Source organism: Barbus barbus (assembly GCF_936440315.1).
Source record: "Barbus barbus genome assembly, chromosome: 24".
Lineage (NCBI taxonomy): Eukaryota > Metazoa > Chordata > Actinopteri > Cypriniformes > Cyprinidae > Barbus > Barbus barbus.
The window spans coordinates 18,438,753-18,454,300 of NC_136752.1; the positions used below are offsets into that span (position 1 = coordinate 18,438,753).

A 15,548-nucleotide genomic window follows, 5' to 3' on the forward strand; every position below is an offset into this window, starting at 1 on the left:
GGGAGAAGGATGCCTCTTAAATATGCTAGTGATGGGGGGGCTGGGGTTCATGGGCGGGATCTGGAGTTCACACAAGACCAAATAAGAGATGCTAGAAAATGGCCCATAGCCAGTATATAATGTACTCCATGGACTTTGACTTGATTACCAAAATGGACAGATGTTTCTTGAGGTGACAGATCCTCTTTGAGAGCAAAATAAGCAGTGGAAAACTTGTTATGATTTCAGAGCCAAATGGAAGGCCGAAGAAAGTCAATACTTTCAATAATTTAATCATAAAGAACAGCATTGATGTGGCTAAAGAAAAAATGTTAATGTATATTACATGATGCCATTCTTATAAGGATAATGGTTATTGGACAATATTAGAGTTTTTATTGTTGGCAAATATTGAAAATGTGGTTGTGCATTTTCACATCCAGATGACCTTTGCCATCATAAAACACTAATAATTTGATAACACTGTTGAAATGTAGCAAAATTCAAAATTAATATCCATTTTTCATGATGCTTAAATTCCAGTACTGTACGTTTTTGTATTGTTAACTCAAACTAAAACTGTAAAAAAATTATTTAAGCTGGAAATAAATCTGAAACAAAATAAAACAGAAATATTAAATATTACTGTTCACTGAAAAACTTAAACTTAAAAAAATAAAAAGGATGCCTTGGAAAATAACAAAAGAATTGGAATAATAATTTGAAGCTCAAGAAATAAAATGACTATAACTAAAACTAACAAAAAATAAGCAAAATAGATACATTAAAAACAAATAAAAAATGACAAGCGTTTTTTAGCTTTAGCTAAAATAGATATTAATAAATACTAATAGCATATAAATATACATACTAACATAACACTTGTAGCATTTAAAATGATTGGTTTTTATTTGACCATTTGACCATTTCTTGTCCAATAATAATTGTATCTACCAGAATATTAATATTATTTAAGCATAAGACAATAGCACATGAAAAAGAATGCCATTATACACACGCAAAATGTACAAATAACATGTTTAAATGCTCGTGTTAAGGTTTTAGCTACTGTTTGCACCTATAACAATGTCAGCAAAGCTCACATCGTGACCTTTGACCCAGAACAATATACAACTATATGGGTAAGGTCACTGTGACATACAGTGTCAAAAAATGATTTGACTTCACAGGCATTTGGAAGACAGAGGATGTAACACTAGATGTGTGGGGTCACATAGGAGCTAGACCTGAGTAACACCACCTTTGTCAAATGGCCTGGACCCTGGTATGCGATCGGGCCCACAACATGCCAGACAGCTGAGAGGTGTGGGGGGTGTTAAGAAGGACCCGTGTCCTTTCTCTGCAACTGCTGTTCTCTGATTGGCCCAGCTCTGTCCTTTTAGGGTCATGTTGAGTGACAGGTGCTCCTGGATACACATCAGTGCTGCTTGCTTGGCTCCAACTCCTTATTTGTCACCTTCTCCCCCATTATCTCTTTCATTCAACACTATGAGAAAACAACCTTGCTATGATGAGAATGGTTTTGTTAATGCTAGTTTGATTCTACACATGGACTTTGGGTCAAAACATGCATTTCATAAATTATTAATTTTCTTTCAACATCTTAGAATGACCATTTGGCATCAAAGGTGGCATTGCCTCCTGTTTTGGCGTGTGTTTGTTATCTTGTGTTGTTTCAGGCTTGGTGAACTGTAGATAACGTTCTATTTGTGATCCTCAAAGCTCCAGCTTGACTGAAAAAGACTGTGATATCAGTGTGATAGTATTTTCTAACCTTTTGTAATCAGATTTCTGGAGATTCTTATAGACCCTTCGGCTTGCTGTGCCAAAGTTGGATTATGTGTGAGCATTTTTGAGCACCATAAAGTTTAGGCCTCTTTGTTAATGTGCTATTATTAGCTGTTTTTCATGCTAGTTTGATAGATATCTACAGAAAAAAATCCATTCGGATTCCCTTGAACCCTCATGTATACCGTGACCAATACTGGCATCTTATTATAGCTCTGATGATGCTGTCTACCAAAACGAGATCATTGCTAATGGTTTCTTTGCATTTGTACTGTGAATTAGCATCTCTGGTGAAAAAAACGCTGAAAATGTGCATTCATGGTCTTCAGGAAAGATAAGCGAAGGAATTTAGGTGTCCCAGTTGCACTATTAATGTACAGTAACAGTTGTAATTCTACTGTGGCAATATTTACTGGGTTGTGATCTATTAGCGCTGCTGTGTGGGAGGCCCAGTGGTCAAACAAAGCAAGCAACACACACAAGCATTTTGACAGGGTCCTGTCTCCTTAAAAGGGCATGGAGGAGACACAGGATTTGCCTGTTTTTAGACAGCTGTGCTTACCAGTAGACTCCCAATTGGAGAGTGGCAACTGTTGGGCCCAAATGCTTTTTAACATTCATTATATTGGGAACAATGGTTTGTTGATCAACCTGTTTGTGACATGACCCTGCTGGGCCATACCAGAGAGGGATGAGGATTATATGCAGGGCTGATGGCAGCTACAGTGTTCACAGAGCCTTTAATAAAGGATGCAGGAATGTAGGAAATACACTATTTGAAGCTGAATTCACTTCATGTATCAAATGTGAGTAAATAAAAGATGAGTTGTGCTATTGAGCTATTACCATAAAACCAACAAAAATTACAAAATAGCTAAATAGCTTTTTTTTTTACTAAAAATAAATAAAGAGAGAGAGAGAGAGAGAGAGAGAGAGAGAGAGAGAGAAATAATGAATATAATTTATTGCCAGTAAGCAAGTATTAAGCAAGTATTATTGAAATAAATCTGAAATAAAATAAACTATACATATTAGATGAAAAAGTAAAAAACAAAAATGAGAAACATGCTGAAATAAAATAAGACGACACATGAGAGAAAGGTTTTTGTGAGAAATAGACTCAAAACATGGCTTTCATACAAAACAGATGCATCACTTTGGTCTAATTGTTTCTATATGCAAGTGTTACTCAGTACCTGTTGTAACACTGGGTTAATTTAGTGATATAATGTCTGATAAGATGTACTGTGTGTCGATGTGTCAGCTATAGCAGCTGTTGTCAGCAAAGGACTTCAGAATGAACCGCTGACAGGCACGCTAATGTGAAAACCCCATATAAATGATCTTCATAGTAATGCACATGTCCCAGAGTCAATCGCTGTTATATTCAGACACTCATACCGGCCCTGACAGGAAGACTCAGATGTTCATGACTATTCATCATTGTTTTTACAGTGCTTACAGCAGCGCAGATCAACTGACAAGTCAGTGACAGTCGTACCACACGCCAAAATATAACACTAGTTTTAGAATGTTCAAAAGAAAACTGATAGCATATGCAAATACAAGCATGAATATTTTGAGCAATTTAGCTATATTAAAGCAGGTCAGACAATGTTAACTCTTTTCTAGGTTGTTCAAGGAATGTTTTTACAACTTAAAGTTCATGCTGTCCCATGCAGAAACTGATTTCAACACCCTGAGAGCATTTAGAGAACAACCGGTCATCAGCTCATGCCAGGAGTGCTCTAGATAATGACTACTATAAATATATGGAGTGCTTTAGAAGTTTCCATGTCAGCAATGCTGCTCTTTACAGGTGTGTATGGCGAGAACCATTTTATCCACTCAGTGTACTAAAACATTAAGCCTTCATTAAACTTGAAAAGTTCATTTTCAGGTTGGAAAATTTTTTTAATTGAAATGTGAATTTTAAATAGACCATTTATTGACCAGTAACTACTGGCTCGTTGTATAAAATTGACCTTCAACATAAGTTATGAACAATATGGAAATAAATTCACTGGAGGTTGTTCTCGATTCTTCACCCTACCTCAACGTGAAAGCCAAGGGAGACATTTTGGGAAAAAATGTGGTTGACATCAGTAAGCCTGCTCCAGTTTGGGCAGATGCTATAAAGCTTCACAGCAGCTGAAAGAATTGATCGAGCCCGTGTAGGCAACAAAGGCAAAACCTGCCAAATGATGCACTTCTTTTCCTGGAAGTTGATCACATTACACCAACATGCACATATCACTCATGTTCAACGGAACAGTACTTTAGTCTTAAATGACAGTAAATTACCCCTTTACCAAGTGACGGGTAACAATGGAACTTCAGCACCAATTAAGTCTTTATTAAAAAAAAAAAAAACAACACTATTTGCATTAAATCAATGCACATTACAATAAAAATGTGAAGGAGTTGTAGACAACCATTTCCGGTCTTCACTATGCCCAAAAGGCAAAGCAAAGAAAAGAGCAGCAAGTAGATTGGTTCTTTTTATTATTATTTAAAACAACAAAAATAAAAAGACATTAGTATTGGATTATTAAAACAAGTAAAAAAATAAAAAGGGTAAACAAACTCTGAGCTCATAGTTTGTCCATTCATGCACTCAGATTGAGTCTCTAAAAATCAGCATCCAGTCTGAAAGAGTTATCTGTGGATCCAGACATGACTCCCATCCGCTGGTACTCGCCGACTCGCTTCTCAAAGAAGTTGGTCTTGCCCTCCAAGGAAATGTTCTCCATGAAGTCAAAAGGATTTTCCACTTTATAGACCTAGAAACCAAATGTAAAGGTAAAGTTAAAATGGCATCTGTTAAAATGAAAGCACAGAACAAGGCTACTGACCTGAGGTCAGTCACAAAGACTATCCTGCCACCATGAGCAAATGTAAATCTACAAAAAAAAAAAAAAAAACAAATACCCCAACCCTACCTTGTCAAATCCAAGCTCCAGCAGAAGTCTGTCAGCCACAAACTCAATGTATTGCCTCATCAGGTCACAATTCATGCCAATAAGCTTTACTGGCAGAGCATCAGTCAGGAATTCCTAGGAATTTAAAGAAATTAGATTTGTTTCTCAAAAAACAGGATGCATTTCACTGAAGTTACATTACAGCTTCTACAAACACAAAAATCCGAAGCAACAAAGACTATCACTGAAAACCATAAAGGTTGAACCCCTGAGATGTATATGGCATTAAAGTACACAAACCTGTTCAATTTCAACTGCATTCATGATGATTTTCTTTACGGTTGCTGCTGAAGGTTTGTTGACCAAGTGCTTGAACATGAGGCAGGCAAAATCACAATGAAGACCCTACAAGAATAAGAACAAACGTTAAGACCACATCTTCAACTTTCACACCACACTTCCAAACTCATTCATACCAGTGTTAGGGTGCATCTCAAAATGGTTACCTCATCTCTGCTGATAAGTTCATTGGAGAAGGTGAGTCCAGGCATGAGCCCTCTCTTCTTCAGCCAGAAAATAGAAGCAAAAGACCCGGAAAAGAAGATTCCTTCCACAGCAGCAAAAGCCACCACCCTCTCCCCTGAAAATAGACATATTAGCTCAAACCATTTAAAATAGAAAAAATATATACAATAGTATATTAATGCAACATACCGAATTGTGCATTTTTGTCACCAATCCAGTTAAGCGCCCAGTCGGCCTTCTTCTTTATGCAAGGCATCGTCTCAATGGCATTGAAAAGAAATTCTCTACAAGACAAAAATAAAAAACACTTTTCATTAGTGAGCCAATGTCTAAATACAGAGATTACAATTAAGACAAGCATGTTTATGGAGCTCAGTTGAGGCGATAGTTTCGTGCTGACGCCCTACAACCAGCTGACCACATGTCCACTGATCTTGAGCAGTCAACACTCAGCTCCCATTATCAGCTGAGGTACGTACCCCTGCGCCACTCATCATTGCCCCAAATAACTCCAACATCATTTCCAAAAGCTCACCTCTCTTTGGAATCTTTGATGTAGGTGTCAATCAACAGACTGTACATTTCAGAGTGGATGTTTTCCATGGCAATCTGGAAACCGTAGAAGCAACGGGCTTCAGTCACTTGGACTTCCTGAGTAAATCGCTCCACCTAGAGCGTCACAGAACATAAGCGATTAGAATCGAGTGGCTTTTTACATTTGTTTGCACAAGTTTGCCTCTGAACTCACCAAGTTCTCATTGACAATGCCATCACTCGCAGCAAAAAAAGCCAAAACATGAGAGATGAAATATCTCTCCTCATCTTTCAGGGACTCCCAATGCTGAAAATCTTTGGACAGGTCAACCTTGGAGAAAATAAAATGCGAAACTTTTAAAACGCTGCCATTTACAAACCAAAGTAAGTGTGCCAGCAGCTTTGAGGCCATATTTAAGACCCGTAAGAATAAGCGAAAATTTTATATCACATATGGGATCAAATATTTTGAGGCTCACCTCCTCTGCTGTCCAGAAAGAGGCCTCTGCCTTCTTGTACATCTGCCAGATGTCATGGTACTGAATTGGGAATATGACAAAGCGGTGGGGGTTCGCCTTCAGAAGGGGCTCCTCCTCCACAGGTCCTTTCCAAGCTTTTGTCTGCTCCTTAAAGTTAAAAGGTAAAACTTTAGATTTGCCAACAAACCAAATGGCAAGTAAAAATCAAACAGCCATTGTGAATGGGAGCACAAAATTCTTATTGGATATACACGTCACACAGACTTGAAAACCAAAATGATTTACACTTATTTTTCCTAACAAAAACTGGTAAAATAATTCAACTATGAGGCATTAAACCCTTTGGTTTTTACCATTTTGACCAATATGCCTGAAAAGCTAGTCTTGCCAGGGTTTGTTGCCTTGGTAACCAGTTGTAACTATATTCATATTCATGTATCTTCACACCAGAAATACACTCTATAAGCAAACCGGGGGATGGGGTCGGTATTTAAGACCCTTCAAGTGACACGAACTTACTACTTCCCTGTTAAAAAAAAAAAAAAAAGAAAAACAGAGCTGTTCCGTTTAACCGGATAAAATTCGCTAAATAAAACAATATGGTCATACAGAATAGGACTATTTTCATATTTACACGCAGGTTTTCACATCAATTCTGCGTCGTTTAGTCGAAGTTACACAACAAAATCAGCTCCAGCTACTGACCCGCCAAAACAAGACATTACCCAATAAATTAACCGGCTGAAAACACTAAATAATCTCCATTTTAACTGACCACATGTCATGGGCTTCAGTAGATTTGTTTTACGAGTTATTGTTCTTAGTAAAGGCCAGGATTGTTTGGATTGATCAGCCCAACATGGCGCGCCAAATTTCATCTAAGTTACCACGTTGAAGACATCGCTTTAGAAATCACTAATCACTTAAAATTGTATATTTTACATGCATTGAAGTAGTAAATCCTGAAGAAACGTGCAGGAATGCAGTTCAAGTCAGTTTACCTCTGAATCAAAGATTTTGCGCGCCGTTTTGGACGCCAGGATCCTGGTGGAGCTCAGACTGGGCGGCTGAGGACAAAACAAACCACCCAATTAGCATCTACAGCATGATGAACAGTTTAACATTTGTCCTTTAATTAAACAAGTGTGACATTTCTACTAAAGTGTGTAGTATTGATCTAGACGCCTAAAATGTAAAGCATCCAAGCACAAGTCATAACACCTATAATAATAAAAGTAATAGTAATCTTACCGTGTTTTCTTTGTCCACCAAGGACGTGCTATTGATTTTGGCAGAAACGGTGTTTTCATTCTTAGTTTTCAGTGGAGAGCGAGTTGACAGCATTGTTAAAGCTTGACGTGTTCGTTGAAATAGAAAATGAGGAAAAGTTTAAAACAAAATAACTTCTAAAACAAAGTAAACTACAAATAAATCAAATGGAAGAGCATAAGCTTGCAGATCTACAGTCCTGCAGGAGGGAAGAAAACAAAGGATGAACGCCGGGGATTCTTTTATATTCGATTCTTGGCGCTCATTCTCAGCCAATAAGAAAAAGGCAAACTTCACCGCTTTGTTTGGTCCTTTAACTCTCTAATCAGATGAACCAATCAGAATTCTCCAAAGACGTCACGTGAGAGTTACGCCTCGCGGGAAATTCAAACGTATTGGGGGATGTGAAGTGTTACACAAACCCGAACATCCAGTTAGTTACACAAGCTGGTTTAAAAAGGCGCGAATATGAAACAAAAGCTATGTAATATCACATTATCATCTTTCTTTTTTTATACAAAGTATTTAATTTTAATTTTGTCAACGAAAAACTTTGTAAGAAAATAATGAAATGTGTTCAAGTTAACAGCCTACAAGAAAAACATTTACAGGCATAGTATTTTTGTTTACACTTTACATTGATGAGTTGCCATTATTTATAATTCCCGACTAACGTACAGTTCTCAGTCACATACAGATACCACATTAAACAGCACACAATAAACATTACGTAGGTAAAACAACATCTCCCGTGCTATTGGGGGGGGGGGGGGGGGGGGGGTGCGTTTTTAAAGTGCCCCTTTTTTATAATGTCGCAGCCACTAATCCAAACTTACTTTTAACAATAAAACCCTCCCGAAAGGAAGCAATGGTTTGGCGCCAGATTTGGGTAAACAATCAAAATGCATCATTTCAACCCTTAAGATTACCTATAATACATCGACAAACCCTAAATAATAATTTGTAATGGTGAACACAAAACTAGCCGTGTGATCTCTGATATTACTAACGTTACCTTCATAAAATCACCTGGCGTGGCGAAAATGTCTCGTTCCTCTCGTCCACAAGCACAAAGATCATGTTGGGCTTCATTAATTGATACAGCATACTACATAAGTGTCTAAAAAGAGAGATTCCAAGTATATGTATTTTATTGGCGATTAAACTTTACACCACAACACACTATCAGCTGTTAAACCAGTTGCCTAATTTACCACAGCCAAACCAAAACACGAGCTTTGAGATTAATTTCAAAATCTACATTAAAAACAATAACCCAAACTGTGTTTAAAACGTATTTTGCAAAAAGCAAAAATATTTAAATCCTTATTTTTTTGGTTTCATAACAAAAGCCTTTTCAGGACGCGGGAGTCGACAAAGAACAATAAAAACGCCCAAGAGGTCACTGCCTGGGGTCAAATACAGCATGCCTTTGAGATACTGCTCTCTCGTGGCGGGAGGACAATAACCACACTTTCGTTTCAACCTCAACTCACCAAATACATTCTGGTAACAAAGATACATTTGTGTTAAGGGAAAAAAAATATTTATCATAATATTTACTCGCAGACGACATTATTTACTTAGTTACCCATGTAATAGTTTGTTCTATGTTTTTGACTGAATAATAATACAAATATAATAAAATATTCCAACCCAGAATAAAGATGTAATATAAATAATTCTTAGCTACTGTGAAACCACCAGATGCTATAGTATTATCAGCCCTGTTGTGGAAATAAAACAAATCCTCGTATGGTTATGTCACAGTAAACTGCCCCTAAAGAGACCAGCAGGGGAGCGCCTCGCCTCTATTTCAATTTGCAGTTTGCGACACATTTAAAATGAATTGTATGTATTTGCGAAATGTGGCTAAATTGCTTTTATTATCATATATGACAAACAACTAATGGTCAAGTGCGAATATGGCATCAAACTGGTTCTCCACAAGATACAAAGACTGTTCACGCAGGCCATCGTCGAGTCTTCCCATTTTCCTTACACTTTAGTTTAGATCATTATAATTAAAACAGGAATAAAATGTATTTTAAATCAACTTTCAGTGCAGTAACAGTCTCTTTTGTTTTTTTTGTTTGGAAATATCGGTCAGTAAGGCAAACGGGCGGAGACCAAGGCTCCTCATCCTCTGTGATTGGTCGCTCCCCCCAAGCGCTCCACAATGAACCAATGTGATTGGACGAGGTTTGTTACTGGGTGCAGTGGGGTGACAGTGTTGAGAACTGATGTTGAGCTGGGGTTGTGTAACTGTGTCGTCACGCCAGTTCGTGGCTATGTAATGATTCTATTGTTTTCCTTTTCTACGTTTTACACGTTGTGTAACGCTTGTTTATATTACGTGTACGTTTTTTGTTGTTGTATAATTTCTAAGTTTAATCCGTTTTAAATGTTTTTTATATTTATTTAGCAGTGTGTAATGGCTTTAAATGTTTTATATATATATATATGACTGATGTCTCAAACTCAGCTCAATACAAATATCAGAGGTAACAAATAAAACAAATTATATATTCTTACTACAAATGTTTATTATTAAATAATATGGAATATTGCAGGTAGTATCGCATACAGGAATACTGTCCAATTAACAGAAGTAACATCAATAACATTTATTCATATATCAACAATAAATGCAAATTTGAATACACATTACATTCATATAGATAGGGATATTTATATACAACTATACAACAGTAAAGAGTAAGTAACAGATGAACTGATGCAAAGACTTTGGCAAAGGGAGTAAATACATGTTGGGAGACATAACTTATATAAAAGTAAACAAGAATTCCTTATAAACAACCATGATTAAAATAAAAATCCAGTGCAATGTCACATTGGTTTATGTACATGGATGTGTAGCAGCCTTGGTTTACTTGTATTTCCCCAGTTAAATGGTCAGTGGGATATTGTCCTGAGGTGACTGAGGTGAGTGGTCTGAGTCTTAACCTAGTTTGAGGCAGGAAGAAGCACACTAAGGGGCATGGAAGATGGTGCTTGGGAAGTGGCCATTTTGTTCACATCGCGAACTTCGTTAGGCCACGCTGTGGACCTCTTGGTTGTCATGTGACGTCGTGCGTGTTTGGTCAGGTGGTCGCTTCGCATGAACCGACGCTCGCAGACAGGACAGACAAACTTCTTTTCACCCGTGTGTGTCCGGCGATGCCTGGACAGTTCATCTGAACGGGCAAATTTTTTGTCACACCCTTCCCAATGGCAACTGAAAGGCTTCTCACCTGAAGTACAGAGAAAGATGATCAACAACCACATTTTATGGGTGCCGCAACCTATTAGAACAAAAACATGCCAGATAGATACAAACCTGTATGGGTTCTCAAATGAGCCTTCAAATGGGAACTTTTGAAGTAAGTCTTCTTGCATCCTTGGAAGTTGCAGACGTAGTTTCGCCTACGCGAGAAGTCAGATTGTGTCACTCCGCCGCTCTGACCTGAGGGCACGTAGACTGGAGCGGGTGCCAAGGGCAGGAGCTTCGTGTTCCCAAGCGTAACAATGCTCTGCTGGCAGGTGGAGGATTGGGATACCTGAGACTGCGGGACGACAAACATCACAGTACCCTGAGCCACAGGTGAGCCGACCAGAAGAGGTTGAGAATGTGGAAGAATGGGCTTCGACCCCGAGGCCTGCATCTGAACTGGAGTCTGAACAAATGCGGAGATGATTCCAGTCTGCCCGTTAACAGGAAACACCTGACAGAGCACCGGGCTGGAAATGGGCGACTGAGGAATGGCGGACTGTGATGTTGGGATAGCAATGCCCGTGGAGTGAGGAGAAGGGGAGGTTCTCTCTGTTTCTGCAGTGTCACATGGGCTACTGCAGCTTTGCAGTTCTGCTGTGAGGTTGGCAATTGGCTCTGTGTGCTGTAGAGGGATTTCTGAGGAACATGGCTTCTCCTGCCCTGTGATCTGAGATGGAATGTTGTGGTCCACGGATCTGTCCGCGGTGTGCCGTATAACGCTGGTGGCTCTGCGAAGTGAGGGCTGTTCTGTCAGTGGAGCTGGGTTGAGCAGGACTGTGGTGCTGGGATGCAAGTTGACGTGACATGCAGCCCTGTTGGTTAAGGCTGAGCATAGTCTGGGATGTGGTTTGAGACCTGAGCAGGCTACTGAGGTACTGAGAACCGCTGTGCCTGAAGTTTCCGCAAAGCTTGGGCTGTGGGGTGGGGTCATGCACTGTTGGAGAGAAGAGATTTGCATTGAGCATTGCCTTTAATTGACTACACAACTTCTACCCAGATTTTTGGCCCAATTTTAAGCCTGGACGAGTTGACGCTAGTTGCCAAAAGTCACAGTCAGTCAGATTTTGGCCAGTCGGAGTTGACTGATTTTACAGAAAATCAAATAAGTGTGATGGGCACAGACACTGATTTTTTAGCTTCAGTCAAAGAGTCCATCCAGTTGGAGGATATTAAATATATTATTTGTGCCAATTTTAGAACATATATTTTCATTTTAATACATCTCTTAGTTTCTGTGTGAGTTTGTAGTTTTTGTAATAATTTCATAGTCATAGTCCCCTATGATGTCCAGTTTTTCTCTGCAACCATTTTCAAAGTTGATGCCTAGTGTATGATGCCTAGTTTTTTTAAATCTGTTTTGATTTTAAAAGTCATGTAGTTTATTCTCGCCATTAACAACACTATACTACACTTTCAAGATGATTTAGGCCATTACAGCTTTCGTTTCAGCAGCACCCCCAAGCCTTTTTTGGAAATATGTATTTATAATGCTCATTAAGAACTAGAACACAGTTCATTTTCTTTTTCTTTTCTTTTTTTTTAAAGAGTCACTCACCAGTGACGAGAGGGAGACCAGGTCTTTAGGGGACTCGTTGAGTTCAGTCTGCAAAGGGAGTGAATCGCAAGAGTCTGAGGTGGGTGTCAGTGGGCGAGGCTTGTGCGTCCTCTGGACCCAGGAGCTCATGCAAACCAAAGCCTCTGCAGCCTCCAGGTCATTGTATTCCAGAGTGGAGGAGCAGGACTTCTCACTGTCATGCCTATTTCTCTCCATCATCGCCTCACAGATGTCCACAAGACTGGACTACGGATTGGAAAAAGCACATTTGTTAATTTAATGCCACAGTAGGCTGGTTGCTGAGCTACAATAACACTGAATATGAGTTGCAATTACTATAATGTAATTGCATGATAAACAATAAAAGTGGCAAAATGTTGTTTGCCTTGCATCTGCTGTAAATAGCTTCTGCCATTAATAAGCAAAGAAAGGGGCCCTAGTACTGGTCGACTACACCCACCTAGAGTCTTGCATAGCGTTAACCATGAGCTGCTGGGAACCTCCCATTGCCAAATATAGATTTAAGAGTGACGTGCGCCCAACCAAAGCGCCATGTGAGTGTGCCATGCAAAAAGTATCATCCAAGGGTGGTAAGCCATATCAAGGCATATTGCATTAATGATACTCTTTTTGTAATATCGGAGCCTTAATGATATACCAAGAGTAATAGAAACAATGCACAACGTCATTGTTGAAATAACAAAAACAAACAACGCATTCTAAAATAACTGACAATTTAAAGCAAAAATGAAATAGGAGAAAAATGTTCAAACTCAAGTAAGTTCAAATAAGGTCGCAAGCAAATTAAAAAATATATATATATAACAACAGTTTGAACGTAAAGTAGCACTGCAGCTTAATGCAGGTGGGAAATGCACAACAATGATTGCGGCAAACGGTTCGTCATGACTTTTAATTAAAGCAGTGTAACACAAAGAATGTTGCTCGTTGTTGCAAGTGTCAAGAACATCAAATATGCTTTTATTGCTCTGTTCAAAGTCAACTGTTCTCCCTCAATGAGCATGAAATTATTTTATATGGGTCGCAATTTACAGCAAAAGCGGATGTCATTAGTGGGTCAATGCGCAAAAACTTAAAAGTAGCAATAAAACCACTTTGGCAATATAATCAACTCACCCGGCCGGAGTCAGAAGCGAAATTCAGCATATGTGTAGGTCTATGAAAAGCACCGGGAAGACAGCTGTGATACCAACGAAGCCTCTTCACATAAGTCTAACCACTTTTTACAGCAAGGTTCAACCTCAGCTGAGTGAATCAGAAGCGCAAAAAAACAACAGAAAGAAAAAAAAAAAGAAACAAAATTCAGAGCACTCTGGCGGGTGGTAACATGTTACCAATCAAAAACAAAGGTGTAGCAGGAACGGACCAATGGGCAAGCAGGCAGCGCGTGATCAGGACGTGATCGCTCGCTGATTGGCTGAAACGGGGTGCGTGGCTGTTGGGGGGCGTTACAGAGGAGTCAGCGGTGTCAGAGTAAACCCGGTGAACCCGGTGCTGGAGAACTGGGGGAAAGGTCGGCGCGGAGAACCAGCGGAATCGTGAGATACTCGCACGCGTCTGGCTATAGCTGTGCCAGTGGAGTGTGGCATGCGCAGACGAAAGCCGAGAGCCGAGAGCCAACGCCTGTATTCAAAACAAATTTTAAACAAAGAAGCGAAACATAAAATATGGCTATTATTTGTTTTTAATGGATAGATTGTGTTGCTTTTATAATATAAACTCTGGTTATTAATGTTTAGTAGTGCACTGGTGCACAAAGGGGAAACGGGGACACGGTGAGGTGCTACTTATGAAAGTAACAGCCTACAATGGAAATAATGAATAACAGCTCTGTACTAATAATGAAACAACAATAATAGTGCCTATATAGCAATATAATATCGAAATAATTCATTTAGTCTACACATTCACTTCGCCTTTTTGACGAAAATAAACATTTTAAGAAAAATAGCATTTCGTGAGAGGATGCGTGTTTTCTGTCATTTTATGTCTTCTCACAAAGACACAGTTGTCACAAGAGTGGTCCGGAAATCTTTGCATCTCTGCATCACGTGCGTACACAGCCCAGTTTTAACAAACTGAACTCAGGAACCTCTGCTTTCTGTGAAAGAATCCAGGGCGGAGCCTATGAGTGTGCTGCATCTCTTTGTTGTAGCTACTACACTAACCTTGATGTGTCTCTGTCTTTGTGTTTTTGTCGTGATAATTAGCTGTTTCTACACTAAAAAGATTAGTGAGAACAGGTGTAAATGTGTGCAAATCACATATAGTCTAATTGTGTGTCCCTGCAGAAGGGCTGTGGTTTTGCTGGTCTGTCTGGATGAGTAGAGCTGAGCAGACAAAAGGTTCATCAGACGCCCCCTCCTCTTCAGAGATTCAGATATCCAGTGAAAAAGATTGCATTTCTCTTTCTGTGATGTGTCATACAGCTGAGGAAAACATTTGCTGTCCTTGGAAAATCTCAGTAATCATTAATGTTCATAGAATTCACAAAGATAAACCAATAATATAAAACGAGTCCTAAACACGTAATTGACACATGAACAAAGGTAAATATTCTGTCCTATTAAACAGCAATATTTAATTGTATAAATAGGGGGTTCAGTAAATTTGACTGATTAAAAACTGAACCTCTCTGCCATAGATCTGGTAATATTTGGTAATCCATTGGCACAGATTTACTTTGGTAAACTAACACTAACAACAAAAGAGGATTTTTGTTAGAGGAACGCATTTCTTTATTGGGATGTAGAAGGCAACATCTGATTTTGCTAATTGTTACATTTTGAATGCAGGATTGGAATGTTTCTGTTGTTTTTAAATCTGTTGTGGGAGTCACAAGTAAAGAAAAAAGAGACAAAGGTTTTTAATACCGCACAGAGGATTTCATGTAAGTCTCGCAAGATCTGTTAAAAAACCAAAACACTGCGCCTCACAGGACAGCAGATCTACTGTGTTTATGTTACAGTGAAACAGGTAAACGGATTAGAAGAAAAGTTGCACATGAAAACATTCTGTCAAAATTAACTGGATAAATTAAATGTTTGGTGTCTTTTGTTCAACAAAACTGCATTTATTTGATCAAGTGTGCAGTAAAAACAGTAATATTGGGAAATATTATTAAAATATAAGTGTATATCTGGTAAGTTTGATCAATTTTATAGTGTCTTCATTATACAATT

At 38.8% G+C, this 15,548-nt stretch overlaps 2 protein-coding genes across 3 annotated transcripts; both read right to left on the minus strand.

The window, feature by feature from the left end:
• Window positions 1–3,685: 3,685 nt before the first annotated feature.
• LOC306844282 (ribonucleoside-diphosphate reductase subunit M2-like) lies at window positions 3,686–8,927 on the minus strand. 2 transcript variants are annotated; one of them, XM_079376285.1, is made up of 11 exons: window positions 8,532–8,927; window positions 7,499–7,599; window positions 7,249–7,314; window positions 6,248–6,394; window positions 5,983–6,099; window positions 5,770–5,903; window positions 5,424–5,518; window positions 5,216–5,349; window positions 5,010–5,114; window positions 4,731–4,844; window positions 3,686–4,571 (listed from the first exon to the last, which is right to left on the minus strand). In XM_079376285.1, the coding sequence occupies exons 2-11, from the start codon at window positions 7,589–7,591 to the stop codon at window positions 4,419–4,421; spliced, it is 1,158 nt and encodes a 385-aa protein (XP_079232411.1). In that variant the 5' UTR covers window positions 7,592–7,599; window positions 8,532–8,927; the 3' UTR covers window positions 3,686–4,418. The 2 variants fall into 2 exon arrangements, with proteins under 2 accessions (XP_079232411.1, XP_079232412.1); XM_079376286.1 differs by having other exon boundaries at window positions 3,692–4,571; window positions 8,546–8,923.
• Window positions 8,928–10,041: 1,114 nt separating this feature from the next.
• Window positions 10,042–13,638, minus strand: LOC306843859 (Krueppel-like factor 11). The gene is made up of 4 exons (XM_079375553.1): window positions 13,483–13,638; window positions 12,346–12,591; window positions 10,857–11,724; window positions 10,042–10,770 (listed from the first exon to the last, which is right to left on the minus strand). The coding sequence occupies exons 1-4, from the start codon at window positions 13,510–13,512 to the stop codon at window positions 10,484–10,486; spliced, it is 1,431 nt and encodes a 476-aa protein (XP_079231679.1). The 5' UTR covers window positions 13,513–13,638; the 3' UTR covers window positions 10,042–10,483.
• Between the last annotated feature and the right edge of the window lie 1,910 nt (window positions 13,639–15,548).

Excerpts from the sequence above, each read along its gene's own strand:
- LOC306844282 (XM_079376285.1), bottom strand. The coding sequence starts at position 7,591 with ATGCTGTCAACTCGCTCTCCACTGAAAACTAAGAATGAAAACACCGTT. Across the intron at positions 5,519-5,769 it reads ATCAAAGATTCCAAAGAGAG|AGAATTTCTTTTCAATGCCA; the intron begins GTGAGCTTTTGG and ends TTTGTCTTGTAG. Across the intron at positions 5,115-5,215 it reads AACTTATCAGCAGAGATGAG|GGTCTTCATTGTGATTTTGC; the intron begins GTAACCATTTTG and ends TTATTCTTGTAG.
- LOC306843859 (XM_079375553.1), bottom strand. The coding sequence starts at position 13,512 with ATGCTGAATTTCGCTTCTGACTCCGGCCGG. Across the intron at positions 11,725-12,345 it reads TGGTCTCCCTCTCGTCACTG|TGCATGACCCCACCCCACAG; the intron begins GTGAGTGACTCT and ends TCTCTCCAACAG. Across the intron at positions 10,771-10,856 it reads TCATTTGAGAACCCATACAG|GTGAGAAGCCTTTCAGTTGC; the intron begins GTTTGTATCTAT and ends TCTGTACTTCAG.